The sequence below is a fragment of the Misgurnus anguillicaudatus genome, chromosome 24, assembly GCF_027580225.2.
Source record: "Misgurnus anguillicaudatus chromosome 24, ASM2758022v2, whole genome shotgun sequence".
Lineage (NCBI taxonomy): Eukaryota > Metazoa > Chordata > Actinopteri > Cypriniformes > Cobitidae > Misgurnus > Misgurnus anguillicaudatus.
Genome location: NC_073360.2, coordinates 41857238 through 41871299, shown reverse-complemented (window position 1 = coordinate 41871299; position 14062 = coordinate 41857238). Strand labels below are relative to the sequence as shown.

The following is a 14062-nucleotide window of genomic DNA, read 5'->3' as shown; positions in this document are numbered from 1 at the left end:
TTTTAATATTTCATAATTTTTCCGTTTTCAATTGTTTCTTTTTTATCTTAAATTAAAAATTATTATCATGAAATTATTATGTTTACATAATAAATAAGTATAACACACACACAAGTGCGAAGTGATTCATATACAGTTAGGAAAGAAATCTCCCACTTAGAAATCATGGAGTGGTCTGAAATTGTCATCGTAGGTGCATGTCCACTGTGAGAGACATAATCTAAAAAAAAACAATCCAGAAATCACAATGTATGATTTTTGAACTATTTCTTTGTATGATACAGCTGCAAATAAGTATTTGAACACGTGTCTCCTAGGTTATTTTTTTAATAACCTTAAGAGAACTTTCCCAGAACGTTCCCTGCAGGTTATTTTTAGGTAACCTAACGGGAACCTTCCCAGAACGTTCCCTGTAGATTTTATTTTTATTACCTAACGGGAACCTTCCCAGAACGTTCACTGTGGGTTAAGACCTGTGGGCAAAATAATTTCATCCTTGAAATACATCTTAATTTATTTTTGGTTGAATGTCACTTTTATACAAAGTGCTGCTGCGAAAATGCCAGTAAAACTAACTATTTTCAGCTTTTAGCTGGACTTGATAGCAGAGGTGGACAATATTTACATTAGTTACATTTTCCAAGCATCTGTGCTTTATTAGGATGTTTGTATTGTGACAAATTTTACTTCACTACAGTCTAACCATAGAATCATACTGTGTATTCTTTTATTGCATATTAAAATGTATTTAATACATTAAAATTGTGTACTTTTACTTGAGTAAAAGTATGTTAATGGACTTAAATATTAAATGTAAAACAAAAACTTGAAGTTATGAAATGTAATAGAATAAAAATAATGATAATTTGCTTTGGAATGTATGTTTTCCAAAGAAAAACACGGATAAAATACAAATACTTGAAAAAATACTTTAAATAGAAAGTAAAAACTCTGCTTGATAGTGAACCTGTTGTCTGTGGACGTTGGCATGAACGATCAATTTACTTCTCCTGTCTGTAAAACGATAGCTCCGAATTCTTGTTAAATCTATTAGTACAGTCTGTCGCACAACAGCTATTTCAAATTCAGACGCGTTTTCACCGTGTTTTCGCTGATTTCACACTGCACTCAAATTCTGCCGCTCTGTCTTTTGCCACTCAGTGGGCGTAACCGCAGTCAATCATTTTCGCCAAAGTTTTTGCAAACTCCCAGTAAGCGTCTTGTCTCTCCAGTACAGTAGGAGGCGCTGCAGCTCTTTAGTCCGCAGATAAACTCACTAAAGAAAGAAAGAAAGAGAGCGCGCGTGTGATGTGTTTGTGTATTCTGAGTGTTTTCTCTCTTGCCTGTTTCATTGAATGTTAACAGAGTATTGTCTCTGTGTATTTTAGTGTTGAGACGATGCAGGACACTACAGTGTGTGACAGTAAACAGAGCTTACAGGAGGATCAAACCTCCACAGAGTCTCTGGATTCTGTCTGTAACGCTGGAGAACAGCAGCAGATCCTGCAGACCAAACTGAAGATGTGTTCAGTTAAACTCATCGACTGCACGAACCTCATGATGAAGATTAAAACTGAACCAACAGAAATCAAAACTGAACCCACAGAAATCAAAACTGAACCCACAGAAATCAAAACTGAACCCAAAAAGGAAGATCGCACTGATGAAGATGATGATTTTATTCCATCAGGTATGTCTTAATTAATGTTGTGTTTTTAAAACTTTTAACTGTCATGTGAGCAACTGTTTTGCGTTTTCAGTCACAAACTTACTAATCAAAAGACCAAATGATGTAAGTACTAAAATTGTAGGACATTTTAGTTTAGGACATCTTTAAAACTTAGGCTTAAAGGGTTAGTTCACCCCAAAATGCTAATTTGAACATAAATCACTTATCCCTGTGTCGTTCTAAACCCCAAAGTGCTCAGATTAGGGGTGTTCGAGTTCATGCGGCGCTGCACAGACCGATCGGTGGCTTTATAATTTTGTCCGACTTGAGCTGGCACTGAAGGCACGTGACTGTGTCATATGGTTTTATAGAACCGCGAGAGCGATTCAAGATCAGCCGCCTGACGCCACATTTAGACAACCAGCGACGTTATCGCTTTGTGTCGCCCATCTCTAGCCTCTTTCACACAGTAATTCTGGTAAATTATCATGAATTTACCAGAATGAATTTACCAGTAAATACAAAAATGTGCTGTTCACACATGCAGTGACGTTCCGTCTTTTTACCAGTAAGACATCATTCACACATCAGTATCAAAATACCGGTAAACTCGGAGAGAAAGCGGAAATTACCTGTGGCGCGCGGCCGGCGAGCTCCGTCCGTGTCGTATTTGTAAACGGCGGGTTATGACTTAATATCCACGGTCCGTATTTTGTTGTTTTCACATCTGTGGCAAACGGTCGCGAAGTTGCTCGTGACCAAACAACATTGCGTTAGGCGGCGTCAAACGGAACCTGCGCGTTTGCACATTAGTCTTCACAGATGGTGTGCTAAGGACGTCGGAAATTAGATGGTAAGCTGTTTTAAACAACTTTGGTGAAGAAATGTGGATGTTAACATCAGGTGTGCTCGACTTTTAAGCAACATGTATGTGGAAACGTCCGTAAACACTCTGGGGGAAACCGCGTCACCTGTATAAAAAACTTTCTGATTGGCCCGCCCGATCTGTCAGCGCGGTCTGACGTCATCTAAATGCCGGTAATGCTATATTTTTCGTTCACACACAGCGCTTACCGGCAAATTACCGTTAATCTTACAACCTGTCTTACTGGTAAATTGGGAGCACTGATTTACCGGAAAGGTTCTGTTCACACATGACATGTTAACTGCAATTTACCAGTAAATTACCAGTAAAGACTGTATGTGTGAAAGGGACTAATGAGGCGTTTCTAAATCTGCTTGTCATTTGGCCTGGCAAACTCGATTCCTTTTAAAGCAGACATATCATGCTTTTAAATCTGTCCTTTTTACATATAAATCATCTATTTGTGGTCTATATAAAAGCGAAACTGCAATGCTTGGGTCTGAATTCCTCATTATTATAGCCCCACAGGCCCCCTTTCTACCCCTTTTCTGATGTGCATCTGAGAGCAATTCGTTTTGGTACTGTCTTTTTAAATGCACGTCATACCCTGCCCCCTCTCCAGGTTGTAAAGGTGACACTCGGGCTGCGTCCGAAACCGCATACTGTATAGTAGGTACTGAATTAGATGAAGTACCTACTTACTTGGTGTTAAAACAGTAGGTACTGTATAGTATGAATCCTGGTAGTATGAATGAGATTCGGACGTACTACATCCGCCATGTTGCTACATCACGTGACATACGTCGTCATCACGTCGTGTCATTTCAGCGCGAAAACAGCCGCGTGCCTCTTCTTCGTTGGATAACTCCTCGTCCGGGGCATCATGGGATAGTGTAGCGTCCATCGTATGCACACTGCAAAATCTAACCGGAAGTAGTAGGTCATCCGGGTACTTTTCGCATACTGTTTTTCGAATACTATGTATTCGGACACACTACTCGCTTCGCCTACTGCTTTTCGCGTACTATATAGTATGTAGTAGGCGGTTTCGGACGCAGCATGGGTTAAACTCCACCGCGTTCGGCCATTTTTGTAGTTTTATAGCAGAGATACGATTATCTAGCAGCACAGAAACGTTTTATTTACTCGTTATTCACAAAATGTCAACAACGGAAGACTTGTCCATCCAGCCTTATATGTTCGCGCCAGAGTCGGAAAATGAAGCGAGATGAAAATGAAGATGACGAACCTGCAGAACAACGTCTTCATATGGAGGTATCGCAATGGTGTGTTAATGCCGGCTGTCTTATTTCCGAATATTAACAATTATATAGTTGACTATCATTCTTAGTTAATTGTAAATTGTTGTAATATGCTATAACTTAATCCTGGGTTGATGACCACATGCGACATCTGCAGGCTGCAGCCTTCGGATTGAGAAACAGTACTGCTAAACCATGACCACTGTGTACTTTACTGTTTTTAAAGTTATTTACAGCTTACCGAAGTGCTCTGCTCGTTGTCTCCAAAGATAGAAGTAATTGACCCCTCAATCAGATGAAGTCTATCGGCAAATCCTACTTTATACTGGTGGAGGTTGGTGAAATAGTTATCCTTGCGCACTAAAAAATGAAATTTCTGTGAAAAATATAACTCAACCAGGCACAGGTTCAACAACCGAACATTTTGATCAGGGGCGTAGCAAGCTTTTTAAAAGTGTGGGGGATGGATATATATCATTTTAAATTGAATATAAACGCACCAGAAACACGCGTATGTGCACCTGGGATAGAATCAGAGCCCAGACCGTTTCTCAATCTGAAAGCTGTAGCCTCCGGAGGTCGCATATGCAGGCTGCTGCATACGACATCAAGCCTGGTTTCTTTAAGTTAACTGAGCATTACATTCAAGAATATTACAACAATTTGGTAAAAACTTATGGGTGGAGTGTTTTTAGCTCTGTGATAAGATGTTTTCTTTTGGTCAAGGTTGCAATCTGCACTACCAGTACAACAATGTGCGTTTTCAGCACTGTGCAGACATTATACCAAACAGTACACATGTTGGACATCAGTGAAATGCTGTGCCAATATATAGCCTACATCTATACTGATGAGATGATTTACAGACATAAAGTAAGTTTATTTTATATTGCCATAAAACGTACGGGAAATATGCATGGTACAGCTAATTATATTAACTAAAATGTGTCTTTTAGGTGCATGTGTACACTGTAAGACCCGATACGTTAACTCAACTTAAACCGTTTAAGGAAACCGATTGGCTCAAACCATTTAAGTTTTAAAACTCATACATATGAGTACTGTAAACTGTAAATTGTAAGTGCATATGACAAAAAATGTTTGAGTTACCTTTACTCAAAGTATTAAGCTTGCCATTAAGTTCATACCACTCAAATGGTTTTAGTTCACTTAATATATTTATTTAGTTCATACAACTATATAGCTACTCAAATGGTTTGAGGAAACCGATTGCCTTAAATGTTTAAGTTGACTTAACTCAAATGAATAAGTTCACACAACTATATAGCTACTCAAATGGTTTGAGGAAACCGATTGCCTTAAATGGTTTAAGTTGATTTAACTCAAATGAATTAAGTTACATAAGATCAGAAAAACTTAAGTAAAAAAAATAATGACAGAAAAGGGTGAAATTATTGCAGTTTATTGAACAATCATTTATTTTTTTAAAGACTGTTTTAGACATAAAACAAAGGTGTGCTGTTCATTCCAAATTCACATTGAAACTAATATTAGATTTACCCATACTTATGAAATAAATCAAGTATTCCTTTATGACTTTAATAGACCGTCAAAACAGGAATATTTTAAAACAAAATCAGTGTACTGTCCCTTAATTTAAACAACATAATTTAAACATTAAGACATGCACCTTTTCCATAAAAATTTCCAAATTACACAGGGTCACATTTGTCTACGCCAAGCAGTGAGAAAACACAAATATAATTTTTTCACTGACAAAACTTTGGTGTACTCACAGCATGATAAGTAAATAAATAGGTCCACTTGTAGTAACATTTATTTAGTTTTTGTTGTGTTAATGACGGTTGGTAGATGAAAGTCAGTCAGCCTCCTCAATGGTAAAGACGCGTTCGTACTTACCTGTGAGAAAACACAAAAATATGAATAAATGTTCCACTAACATAACTGTGGTATACTAACAACATAATAAACAAATGTGGTACCTTAAAAGTTTTTGCGTGTGAATGATGGTTGGTCGAGAACAGTCACCCAGTCTCCTCAATGGAAAAGATCCAAAATTATGCTGGACGCATTTGTGCTAACCTGTGAGAAAACACACAAATATGAATAACTTTTCCACTTACAGAACTGTAGTATACTCACAACATAATAAATGTGGTAGCATTACCTTTAAAAGGTTTTATGAGTGAATGGCCATCCGTCAGTCCTAACTGAGAGAAATTCAAACTTGCGCGGGAAACACTTGTGCTAAACAGTAAGAAAACACACACATAAATATGAATTATTTTTCCAATTAAAGAACTGTGTTGTACTCACAACATAATAAATAAATGAATAAACGTGGCAACGTTACCTTTAAAAGGTCTTAAATGACTGGTTGAGAGACAGACAGACAGACAGTCAGTTAATGTAGTCTTTACTGAGAGAGAAACACACAAATATTAATAAATTTTTCACTTACATAACTGTGGTGTACTCACAACATAATAAATTAATTAATAAATGTGGTAACGTTACCTTTAAAAGATCTTGAATGACTGTTTGGTTGAGAACAAACAGACAGACACACAGACAGACAGTCAGTTAACGTTAGTCCTTACTGAGAGAGAAAACGCATTATATATGAATTAATTTTCCACTTAACGTACAGAACTGTGGTGTACTCAATGCACATTAATCTGCTGATAAAAATGAGTCTGAGGGGAATATTGCTGTGTCTCCTGACTCTCGTCGTATGTTCAACATTACACAAATTACTGTAACCAAGTCAGTATTAAAATGTAGAGTCTTGACAAACAGCATGTTTCTAAAGCGTAACTAAACCCTTAACCAACTTTTTTTAGTTAATGATCTGTATGAATGATGCTTTATAAGTGCTGTTCATTGATTTTAGTAAGTTTTTTGACATTTGGATATAAAGTGTTTCAATACTACAATATATATATATATATGGTGTAAAAACGTCTGAGTGCTGCCCTCTTCAGGTTGAATGGTGGCTACTGCAGTTCAATTTTCCTATTGGATGTTGGTTTCAAAAAACGACTCGTGACGAAAGCAGGTTCAAGATCACCACGCCCTTGTTACGATCTCACCACACACTTAGTTCGTCCCCTCTATCTCCTTGGGATCTGATCACTTTTCTTGCATTTTTTTAAAATATTGCCAGTGGGTGGAGTCAGGCTCTGACCAGGGGTTTAGTTATGCTTTAAAGTTTAAAGATGCTTTAGAGAGGAAGGAGAGGCAATATTGCTGTGTCAATGTCGCGTTCTCTCGTGGTAACATTACACAAATTTCCTTAACCGAGACAGTATTACAATGAAGAGTAACGACAAACAACATGTTTTTAAAGTTTAAAGATGCTTTAAAAAGGTTAAAGGAGTGCTTTCCTTTTAGCTGTCTGTGTCCTGGCTGCTGTTGCTCTGTGAAACTCCGTGAGAAATGTGGGGGAGGGGCTCGTGTCAAAATTAAATTATTTACTTCAGGTGTGTGTGAGGGAGAATGCTGTAAAAAATCCAACTTTAAAATGTTCATTCAACAAAGAACATTAAGTAACTTGAACAAAGATTTCTTTGTTGTAGGGCGTCAATTGATTATTTTGTGTTCACTAAATGAAAAGAGCATAATCATTCAGCTAACAAATATTATTTTGTTGACTGGACTTAGATGTAAAAGTTTTTGTCCAATTCGTTCACCCAACTTGCCAAACTGAGTAATCTGAACAAGCAATTAAAAAAAAACAATGGTCGGAATGGTTCCCAGCATGCATTGCGACATGTTCCCTTCTTTGGTTAATATTTACTAAAAAAGATGACTGTTTTAATGTTTGCTGGATTTATTTATGTTGTTAATGTTAGTTATATGTTGTATTTAGATGTAATTTTTAAAGAATTATGTTTGTTCATTGTTACCATAATTGAGAAGTGTGTGTTCAGTGTAGAGGGCTACACAATGAGTTAGCGCGCATCATTGTTGCCTCACAGCAAAAAGGTCTCTGGTTTAAGTCGGACAAAGACCTTTCTGTGTACACACCCACAATCCAAAACATGTAGATTAGTTACATTTGGTAAATTACTCTTTACCCAACTTAGTCACTAGTTGAAAAACATAGAAATTTGCTTATTACCTAATCAGTTTAAGTTGGTTCAACTTTTTGGTGTAAGTTGACATTACTCAGTAAATTGAGTTAGGTAAACTACATCATCCAAGAGTTGAGTAAACTCAAAAAAGCTGTGCAGCAAGTTGCCTTGAAAATTTAAGTTAAGTCAACTTTTTATTTTTTACAGTGTTTAATGTGTGATTCAGTTATTCAGTACTTATTCAGTTTAAGTTAATTTTTAATATAGTACTTATTCGGTTTAAAGGGGACATTCCAGAAGACGTTTTTAAGATATTAAATAAATCTTTGATGTCCCTTGAGTACATATGTGAAGTTTTAGCTCAAAATACCATATAGATAATTTATTGTGGCATGTTAAAATAGGCACTTTATGGGGCTGAGCAAAAATGCACCGTTTTTGTGTGTATCCCTTTAAATCCAAACGAGCTGCTCAGGTGGGCGGAGTCTCAAGCGCTCCCGCTGTAGACAGAGCATCGAGGGAGATTCTCTCACGAAAGAAGTTAGTGAGCGATGTTAAGCATTATATATTTGAACATGTTTAAAAAGTCAATTATCTGTTTTCTGCATATTAAATACATGTTTATCAGCAGATGGGAAACATTGTAGAATAAAAATAAAGACTTTTAGCTCTCATGCTGCTTTTAAACAGGCATAATGATTTTCAGCATGTTACAATAAATTACACTTCCACAAACACTCAGAAGTTTACTTTTTGACCAAACCACACAAGCACATTTAAATGATCTGTAATAAAACAACATGTTTAATGCTTAAACTTTAGAGAAACAGATCAAATTACATGTTTAAGTTTATTGTGCACACATATTGAACACATTCGCGTTTCTGTCAGTCTCTCATCTATTTTGTAACTCCTCATTCATTTAAAACCTTAAGAGAAACATTAAACAACATATTTACTTATTGTGTATGATAGTGAATACGCGTTGTTCACTCACTCTGTCTCGTGCAGTGCATTAATCCTCATGTTCATTCATATGAACTTCAGAGAAACATATTAAACAACATAACTTACTTGAAAGCGAACCGTCGCGTTGCTCTCTCTCTCGTTCGTTCCCTCACTCGCTCTCTCTCTCTCTTGCACTAAGGTAACGTTAATCCTTTAGAACGTTAATTCAATATTTAGAAAGATTATTAAAACTACAAGTTATAAGATTGTAGGCTCCTGTTTGTGTTTGATGGAATACTAACGCTTCGTGCTGTCAGTCATTCTTTCTCTCTCTGTCTATCGCACTCGTGAGGCCGTTCATGGTTGGATAGCGCAGTTGAAGGGGCGGTATCATTATAATAAGATCCCTTAGCTACGTCATGCGGGGAGCGAAATCCGCATGACCTATTTATTCACATGTTTGCAGAGAGAGCCTTACCAAAACAAAGTTACAGGGTTGCTATTTTTCATGTTTTCTGGGGTGGTAGAAGCACTGGGGACCCGATTATAGCACTTAGACATGGAAAAAGTCTCATTTTCATGGAATGTCCCCTTTAAGTTATGGTTAATCATTTGCAGTTTTTGAGTTCATATCACAGTTTTTATTAAGTGAAATTAACTTTTTAAAAAACAATAAGTTAAATAAACTCATTTCATTTAGTGACTTACACTGTTAGGTTTTACAGTGTATGTAAAGATTATATTTTAAGTTGTTATGAGCTTGATCATGATTTCTGTTTAAAAGTTTTTGGATGTGCTTTAATTGAACAACTAAATAATAATAATAAATCAACCATACACAACTTTATTTATTTATTTTTTAAATCTGTTTTACCATCCTGGATGATACAATTAGATGTGAATGACGTCATTATGTAAAGTACGTTAAAGAACTGATTAATCTGGTGAAAAAAGAGTCGGACTTCCCATCACTATACAGAATCTCAATTCTTCATCCTTCTTTATGTAAATAAGAGTGAAAAGACAATTTAATTGTTTCATGTTTCTTTCAGATGTGAAGAGTGATTCATGTTTGGATATAGAAATAACGTCCTCAACATCAAAAGAGCGACTGACAGCACAAACTCTTTCCTGCATCACCTGTGGAAAGACATTCAGCTCACAGAGACATTTAGAGAGACATGAGAGAAAACACACAGAACAGAAACTCTTCAACAGATCTGAGATCAGCTTTACTACCTTACAAGAGAAGAAACTTCATTCAGAAGACCACAGAGAGAAGAAGAAGAAGAAGAAGAAGAAGAAGAAGCAGTTTCACTGTGAGCAGTGTGGGAGGATTTGTGTCTCTTCCTCTGATCTAAATGTTCACATGAGGATACACACTGGTGAAAAGCCTTTCAACTGCACTGAATGTGGAAAATACTTCAGAACCAAACAATATCTTAAAGTTCATCAGAAAATTCACACTGAAGAGAAACATTATCACTGTAATGTCTGTGGGAAGAGTTTTGTTCAACAGTCAAACTTACTTTATCACAAGAGAATTCATACAGGAGAGAAACCTTTCAAATGCTCTCAGTGTGACAAGACGTTTACTTGTTCAAGTAACTTAAAAGACCATCAGAGAGTTCACAATGGAGAGAAACCTTATCACTGTAGTGTCTGTGGGAAGAGTTTTAGTCAACAGACTTCATTACTAAATCACACGAGACTTCATACAGGTGAAAAACCTTTCCAATGCTCTCAGTGTGACAAGACGTTTTCTCAGTCAGGTTCCTTAAAATCCCATCAAAGAGTTCATACTGGAGAGAAACCTTATCACTGTAGTGTCTGTGGGAAGAGTTTTCGTGTAAGTGATACCTTACTTAAGCACAATAGACTTCATACAGGTGAAAAACCCTTCAAATGCTCTCAGTGTGACAAGACGTTTATTAGTTCAAGTAACTTAAAAACCCATCAGAGACTTCATACTGGAGATAAACCTCATCACTGTAGTGTCTGTGGAAAGAGTTTCTCTCATTTATATCATTTAAGAGTTCATCAGAGAGTTCACACTGGAGAAAAACCTTATCACTGTAGTGTCTGTGGGAAGAGTTTTAGTGTAAGTGATACCTTACTAAAGCACAATAGAGTTCATACAGGTGAAAAACCTTACAAATGCTCTCAGTGTGACAAGACGTTTACTTGTTCAAGTAACTTAAAAACCCATCAGAGAATTCATACAGGTGAAAAACCTTTCAAATGCTCTCAGTGTGACAAGACGTTTGCTCAGTCAGCTTCCTTAAAAGTTCATCAGAGAGTTCATACTGGAGAGAAACCTAAACACTGCAATGTTTTTGGGAAGAGTTAATCAACAGTCAGTCTTTGTAAAGCACCAGTGACCTTGATAAGGTTATGACACCAAAATCTTGTATAAAAACAAGTCTTGTTAAAAAACAAGTTAATAGTAAAATAAGAGCAAATAATCAAATTATGAGCAATATCACAGATAAATAGAACGGAACAAACATACAAATGAAATAATACAGTGCTGCTCATGGTTTCAGATGGATCTAACAGTACTGTATTATGGAGGACAAAAATGACTTAAAGGTCCCATATTGGAATGCTTTTTAGAGTTTTATTTTAGGTTATGATGTCCTAAAGGGATAGTTCACACAAAAATGAAATTTGTTATTTTTTATTTTCATGTTGTTAGAAACCTGTATAAATTTCTTTGTTCTGACACCAGTGCTACCAAATAAAAAAGTTAATTTTGAGCCCTAAAGATATTTTGAGGGATGTTTGAAATAAAGACATTTGTGAGCCCCATTCGCTTCCATAGTATTATTTTTTCTTTTTGAAATAACGTTACCCATGGAGGTAAACTAAATGTTAGTTTCCGTACACTGAATGGGCGTTTGATTTCCAACAGATATTTAATCAAAACTTGTGGTTACCAAAGACGTTAGCGTTACAAAACAACACGTAACCGTGTACAATATATAATTTTTGTTTTCTCTGGCTTCATAATGTAACTTAAAATTAGGGCTGCATGATAAATTGCATGCGATTGTCTTGCGCATCTCGTTAGTTAAGCAGCAGCCGGTTCAGAAAGCAGGTGATGGCGCTTTACTATTAATCTATGGCAGGTAATCCATATGGCGGATAAAACATGCAAATAAACATCCGATCGACCGATGAACGGCTAATCGAACGTCTGACCTAACGTCTTGAACTTTAAACGCCTAGCAGCAGGTGTGACCCACGTGACTACCTTACATGATGTCAACGCCTTAAAAGTAGCATTTTTTTTTAAATTGGGTAATGTGCCAAGCTGTCAAACAGTGTATGTGTCCGGGAACAAAAAAACTGTTCAGAACTATATACAATAGTGTTAATTTGTGTTGTTTTTCATATTTTATTTACACATTTATCTTTTTATACCACATTTATCTCTTTTATAAACTCTTTTGTTATGTGTCAAATTCATTTATTTTATATTGTGTGATCTGTGATGTTCCAGATTGGTTTTAAAGTCTTAGGGCCCTATTTTAACGATCTAAGCGTGTGGTCTAAAGCACACAGCGCACGGTCTAAATGGGCGTGTCCGAATCAACTTTTGGTTATAGACGGGTTGCCGGTTTACAAACATTACAGGGTGCGCGCGCATCCAGGAGTCAGAAAGCCCGATTTGTGAGCTGGTCCACTACTGCAACAACCCTAATTATTGAAGAGTTCTTTATTGTTTGTATATAAATAAAACTGTCTTTATTTTTAATTCTTTATTCTTTATATCTTCTGTCTTTATTTTTGCAGTGTTACTGTGATACATGTATGATTTATAATGTTAGGCTAGTAACCTAATAGTTGCATCTACTGGTATGTTAACATCAGGCACCCCGTACTGGCTCTGTTGGTACTATTATCCACGCAACAACTCCTTGGCATTTTGACTTACAGACACCGCTACTAGCCTACACAAGGCACGTCTATTCTTTCTGCCTCTCGGTTGCGCGCGCAACCAGTTAATGACGTCGCTGAGCAACCCATCTATTAAACAACGGGAAAAATGGTTTGTGCGCCAAGCGCATGGTCGAAGGGGGTTGTTCCTATTCTATTAATAAGTTATGGGAGTGTTTTGGGTGTAACGTGCAATAAACTAATGAGAGTCTCAGCTGTCATCCCCTTTAAAATCCAGTTGCGCTGGCGCTATGTCTAATCCCTATTTAGAAAGCGGAATTTGGAGACTGAAAAACTACGCGGCCGAAGACCCACAGTTTTACTTACCAGGCTGCAGATGAAGCAGCTCTTTACAACTTCTAACGTCTCATATTGGTCCTCATTTATGTCCAAGAGACTCAATAATAATCTTTTACATTTGAATGCTTTACTTTTTCATATTTAAAAGCGATTTTGTGCTGCTGTGCATCCATGTGTGTGATAAGCAAACCCACGTTGTTTCTACGCATATTTCTAACGCGCTCATTAAATGACAAAAACACTATTGCGCAGTAGACTTTAGACCAGGTTTTAGTTGGTCAATGGCGTAGTCTATTTTAGTTGTCTCAAATAGCAACGCACCAACGCCTGACCATACATCGTTTTTAGATCAGAACGCCCATGGATGCAAAATGGGTGCAAATGCATTTGCCATTTAAACAATGTGGTGCTAAACGTGTAAATGATAATTGCACCGGGGTGAAACTAGCAAAAGACACTTGCGTCACGCTGCATTGCGCCAGGTGTATGATAGAGCCCTAAATGTCATGGGACCATAATTTAATTAATTGTCTATTAACTTTGCTTGGTATAAGAACACACTGAGAAAAGGTTCAGATTATTCAGTAAATGCTTTGTTCATTTTTACAATGGTTACATCTCATGACTTCTGCTATAAGCCTATTCTCTGGGCTGGTAAATTAAAGTTTACATAATTATTCAGTATTTTGTCAGTCTTTTTATTCTTTCTAGGAAAGCTAAAGGACCTGTTATTGCATTGAGAGCATCTTGACCAGATGCACAGTGTAATATGGTAGCACCATGAACTGCAATAGACGGCAAGTACACGTCACAGTTATGTCACTGCAAGCTGCACACACAATGTGGTGGCAGAAAAACAGTCCAAAATGAATTGCACAAGAGAAACGAGCAAGGTAACTCAATAGAAAATGTTTTTTTTTGTGCTGTTAAGTGTCAGAATAGGAATGCCAAAAAAGATGGCCTTCAATTTTATAGAATACCATCGTCAAAGACATCATTTGAAGATAAACGTAGGTGT

At 36.8% G+C, this 14062-nt stretch overlaps 2 protein-coding genes and 1 long non-coding RNA gene across 5 annotated transcripts in view; 2 read left to right on the top strand and 1 right to left on the bottom strand.

The window, feature by feature from the left end:
* LOC129437097 (uncharacterized) overlaps window positions 1-14062 on the top strand; it is a 524696-nt gene that overhangs the window by 279691 nt on the left and 230943 nt on the right. The window lies entirely within an intron of this gene.
* LOC141361391 (uncharacterized) lies at window positions 1251-11384 on the top strand. Its single transcript, XM_073862515.1, has 2 exons — window positions 1251-1690; window positions 9855-11384. The coding sequence occupies exons 1-2, from the start codon at window positions 1399-1401 to the stop codon at window positions 11150-11152; spliced, it is 1590 nt and encodes a 529-aa protein (XP_073718616.1). The 5' UTR covers window positions 1251-1398; the 3' UTR covers window positions 11153-11384.
* On the bottom strand, window positions 3171-6613 carry LOC141361405 (uncharacterized). The gene is made up of 3 exons (XR_012367461.1): window positions 5946-6613; window positions 5761-5860; window positions 3171-5677 (listed from the first exon to the last, which is right to left on the bottom strand). It is a non-coding gene; the product is annotated as an uncharacterized lncRNA (long non-coding RNA).

Bases quoted from the DNA above. Each gene is read 5' to 3' on its own strand.
- LOC141361391 (XM_073862515.1), top strand. From the start codon at position 1,399: ATGCAGGACACTACAGTGTGTGACAGTAAACAGAGCTTACAGGAGGAT. The intron at 1,691-9,854 runs GTATGTCTTAAT...TGTTTCTTTCAG, and splicing joins TGATGATTTTATTCCATCAG to ATGTGAAGAGTGATTCATGT.